Source organism: Myotis davidii, unplaced genomic scaffold, assembly GCF_000327345.1.
Source record: "Myotis davidii unplaced genomic scaffold, ASM32734v1 scaffold1628, whole genome shotgun sequence".
In the NCBI taxonomy this organism is placed as follows: domain Eukaryota; kingdom Metazoa; phylum Chordata; class Mammalia; order Chiroptera; family Vespertilionidae; genus Myotis; species Myotis davidii.
Window position 1 is genome coordinate 181,254 of NW_006299023.1, and position 4,331 is coordinate 185,584.

Consider the following 4,331-nt stretch of genomic DNA (forward strand, 5'->3'; position numbering starts at 1 on the left):
AACAATGCTCTCGTTCCATATCCAGGTCCCTGCTGCGATCTAGGCACTGCTAAATGTTTTACAGGTATTACTACATTTAATCCGCAAAACAACACTGAGTTGAGCATTCTCATCCCTATTTAAAGCCTTGGAGAGGGTAAGGAGCTCACCCAAAGTTCATGCAGCTTAGAAGTGGCAGAGCTAATAGTCAGACACTGTTTTGTCAGATTCCTGAGCATGAAGTCATTCCCACAATCTATGTGGCTGGCACAACCTATGTGGTTGGCACCACCTCCACATCCTCCTACCACTCCTACTCCCACCTCCACCCCTGCCCATGTATGATATGGTCCAGTGTGGACTTTAAAATAAAAAGCAGCACCATCACTTTTGGCTGTGACTCATCAGGCAAAATACTGCACTTCTCAGAAGCACAGTTTTCTCATCTATAAAAAGAGTACATTCATACGTATCTATTGGGGTGTTACAGGAATTAACTATGATAAAACAGCATATGTAAAATGTTCAGCACAGCACTTAGCATGCAGTCAATGCTCAATAATAAGTAAGTGTTATTAGCTATAAGCCTATCTAATAAAAGAGTAATAGGCAAATTAGCTGTCGCTCCGTCACAAAGATGGCAGCGCCCAGTCCCCTCAGCCCTGCTGCTGAAGTGTCCAAGCCTGCTGGCCAGGCAGGTGGCGGGGGAGGCAGTGGGGGGCACTCCATCACCTGTCACCTGGCCGGGGGCCACAGAGGTGAGCAGCGAGGCACAATCTGCCCACTCCGGCAGCTGATCCAGCCTCGCCGCTCCACTGCCGATGGGGTATCCCCAGGCAGCGGACACGGGAGCAGAGCCGAGGCAGCGGAGAAGGGCGGGCTTCACTCCCTTCTCTGCTTCGCTCCAGCCGCAGGAAGCCCTATTCTTGCAGGAATCTTCCTGCAATGGGCCTCTAGTTATCTATAATATGGGAATAACACCTAGCTCTCAGAGGTTCTATAAAAACTAAATGAGATAATATGTAGCATGTCCAGCACCTAGAAGAACCACATAAAGATAAGTTTCCTCTTTTGTCCCTTGTTTGGCCTCAGGTGTTAGTAATTTCATGCATTTGCATTTGGGTATCTCCTTAGTCAAAATAATTTAATTTGCATGAAAAGTATTTACTTAGATATACTTCCCATTCCACCTGCTCATGGATATAGCCCTGAGACTCATCAGGTTCTGGAGTTTCCTGTCTCAAAAGGCCTTAGTTTTGCCTCAGTGTTCTGGTCCAGTAGACCCCTAAAATACCTTCCTTTTTAAAAAATATGTTTTTATTTATTTCAGAGAAAGGGAGAAAGAGAGAGAAGCATCAATGATGAGAGAGAATCATTGATCAGCTGCCTCCTGCATGCCCTCTCCTGGAGATCAAACCCAAAACCTGGGCATGTGCCCTGACCTGGTTCATGGGTCAATGCTTAACCACTGAGCAACACTGGCCAGGCAAAATACCTTCGTTTTTGGTCTCAAATGTCAGATCTATTTTGGTCAAAATGCACTGGCTTAAAAATGATGAGGCCATTAGTAAATGTGCTATAGATTTTCATTTGCTGAAATTTGCAGAACCAACATGTTCAGCTAGTCTTTTTTACAAATAGATGTCAACTTAAAAAAATAAAGGCTTTAGCCCTGTCTGGTGTTGTTCAGTGGTTAGAGCACCGGCCAGCACACTGAAGGGATTCAATTTCTAGTCAAGGGCACATTCCTGGTTGCAGGTTCATTCCCAGCGCTGGTGGGGCGAGTGTGGGGGGCAACCAGAGGATGTATCTCTCTCACATCAACCTCTCTCTCTCTCCCTCCCTCTCTCTCTCTCTCTTCCTTTCCCTCTCCCTCCCTTCTACTCTCTCTAAAAATCAATGAGCCCTAACTGGTTTGGCTCAGTGCGGGCTCTATCCTGCGGACTCAAGGGTCCCAGGTTCGATTCCGGTCAAGGGCATGTACCTTGGTTGCGGGCACATACCCAGTAGGGAGGTGTGCAAGAGGCAGCTGATCGATGTTTCTCTCTTATCGATGTTTCTAATTCTCTATCCCTCTCCCTTCCTCTCTGTAAAAAATCAATAAAATATATTTTTAAAATAATAATAAAAAATAAAAGTCAATGAAAAAATTATCCTCAGGTGAGGATTAATAACAACAACAAAGGTTTATTTACTAGTTTTTGTTATTTCTAATTTGAAAGTTTTAAAAAGCATTGATTTGACCATCAAGTTTCTTTCCGGTTGCCTATCACATGGGCCATAGAGCATACCTGGTCTTCCAGGATGTCCAGATTTATATTGCAATTTCCTACTGTCGCATTTTGTAATTCTATCTCTCCATCTTCAGTGACATTGCATAGCCGGGTTGCTCTTGGCATGTCCGCTTTAACAAAAAGAAAAAGAGTGTTTGCAAAGATGGCCACAGCAACTACATGCTCCTGTATGTGTCCCTTCACAGATATGGTGTAAGTCAATAGTTTAGCTAATTGTTTACATTGAGACAAATTATATAACCTAGGAAGCAGATGTGAACCTGATCAAACTCCAGGAGACAGAATAAGCTGGAAAAATAAACCAATTGAAGAAGTACAGCTGTTCCATAGTAAGGTTTTCAGGAAAATTAGGATTATGTGAGGTAACACCCTAAACTTTGAACATTGGTATCATAAAAGGGAACCAGACCTTCTACAAAGCCTTCCTTGATGCCTCTTCCAGGAACCTAATACTAGTTGGAGGGATGATAGGTATAACCCAGTATAGTGATTTGTATGCCTAAACAAGGAAGATGTTTAAAAAAACACATACCATTTAGAGTGTCCTTGCCACATGTTTCCCTGGAAGGTCCATATCTTCCCACTGCAATTTTGCCAAATGTAAAACTCCCATCGGTACTATTTTCACAGAAATTAACTATAATTAAAAAAATTTTTTTTCATTTTAAATTATACTTTTCTTTTGAAATTTCAAACCAAATAAAGTCAAAATTCAAAATCTAGCCAGTATAATTTAAAGGGTAATAGAAAGCTTATAGGACTCATTGGCCCAACAAGAACTTAATTCTTTCTTTTTGAAAAAAAAATACGTTTTTATTTTTATTTGAGAGAGAGAGAGGAAGTGAGGGGGACAGATAGATAGAAACATCGATGAGAGAGAACCATTGAGATATGTAGCATTCCTGGCAACTAGAAGAACCACATAAAAATAAGATTCCTCTTCTGCCCCCTGCACACCTATAATCCGGGCTTGTGTCCTGATGGGGAATCTGATGAACTCTTGGTTCATAGGTCTATGCTCAACCACTGAGCAACACTGGCTGGGCAAGAACTTCATACTTTCTTATCTGGTTAAGTTATTTCCATTAAGATAACTAGTATATTAGATAACAGGTTCCAGTTAAAATGTGCACAATATATAACTTGCCAGAGGTGGGATATGATCACTAACACATCAGCAAGAATAATGTATCAAATTAGTTGAAATCTTGAAAACCTAGAATGGCAAAGAGCAACATGAGGATGTGGTCAAAGCAAAAAAGCCAAAGTCATGAGTATGTGGAATATGCTGGCTGGTAGGAGTGTAACAAATGGTAGGAATGTATTCCTGGATCTCTGGATCCTAAGCAGGCAGCACAAAGTGTGCAGAGTGCTGAGATGCGCACTGCAGATCAACAAGTGATGTTGAACTTCGATCCTGAATTACCTTTGATTGAAGTAAAAAAGTCAAACCACTAAATTAATAACATCTCTTTAAGAGAAAGGAAGAAAAGACAAAAACTGCATCCAAGTATATACTTAGCTAGAAAGATGCATCATGATTTTAGAAAAGTTAAATGTGTTAGAATTGTGATATTTGAAGTGATGTGATATGGTTTATCACCAGTTGAAAGACCTGCGAAAACAATTTCACCCATTACTCTGTACTGGACACTGCATCCAGAAGGAAAAGCAGTGTCGAGTTTACAGAGAAGCTTGATAGTTGGGAAACAGGCAAGGTGTATTGAACATACAGGGAAATAGCCCAAGAAGAAAACTCAACTTCTGCTATCCAGCTAACAAATACATCTTAAAGCCACCATCATTATGTTCATCTACACTAATAAAAGAGAAATATGGTAATTGGCGTATGACCGCTACCCTTTTCATTGGCTAATCAGGGTGATATGCAAATTAACTGCCAACTAAGATGGCGGTTAACTGCCAACAAAGATGGCGGTTAATTTGCATATGTAGGCACAATGCAGAGAGGGGAAAGGGAAAGCAGGAAGAAGCCCCCTGCAACTGATAGTGATCGGAAACCCAGGGGGGAGCTAAGAGCTGGGGGGCACCCCAGCC

General features: G+C 41.7%; 1 protein-coding gene across 1 annotated transcript in view; it reads right to left on the reverse strand.

Annotated features, from left to right (window-relative positions):
• The window catches only part of ADGRG7 (adhesion G protein-coupled receptor G7), an 82,734-nt gene that overhangs the window by 48,480 nt on the left and 29,923 nt on the right, over positions 1-4,331 (reverse strand). Inside the window, exons 3-4 of the mRNA XM_006774599.2 lie at positions 2,806-2,910; positions 2,271-2,383 (exon numbers count right to left, since the gene is read on the reverse strand). Of these exons, the coding sequence (XP_006774662.1) occupies positions 2,271-2,383; positions 2,806-2,910 (218 nt within the window). The remainder of the gene's footprint in view (positions 1-2,270; positions 2,384-2,805; positions 2,911-4,331) is intronic.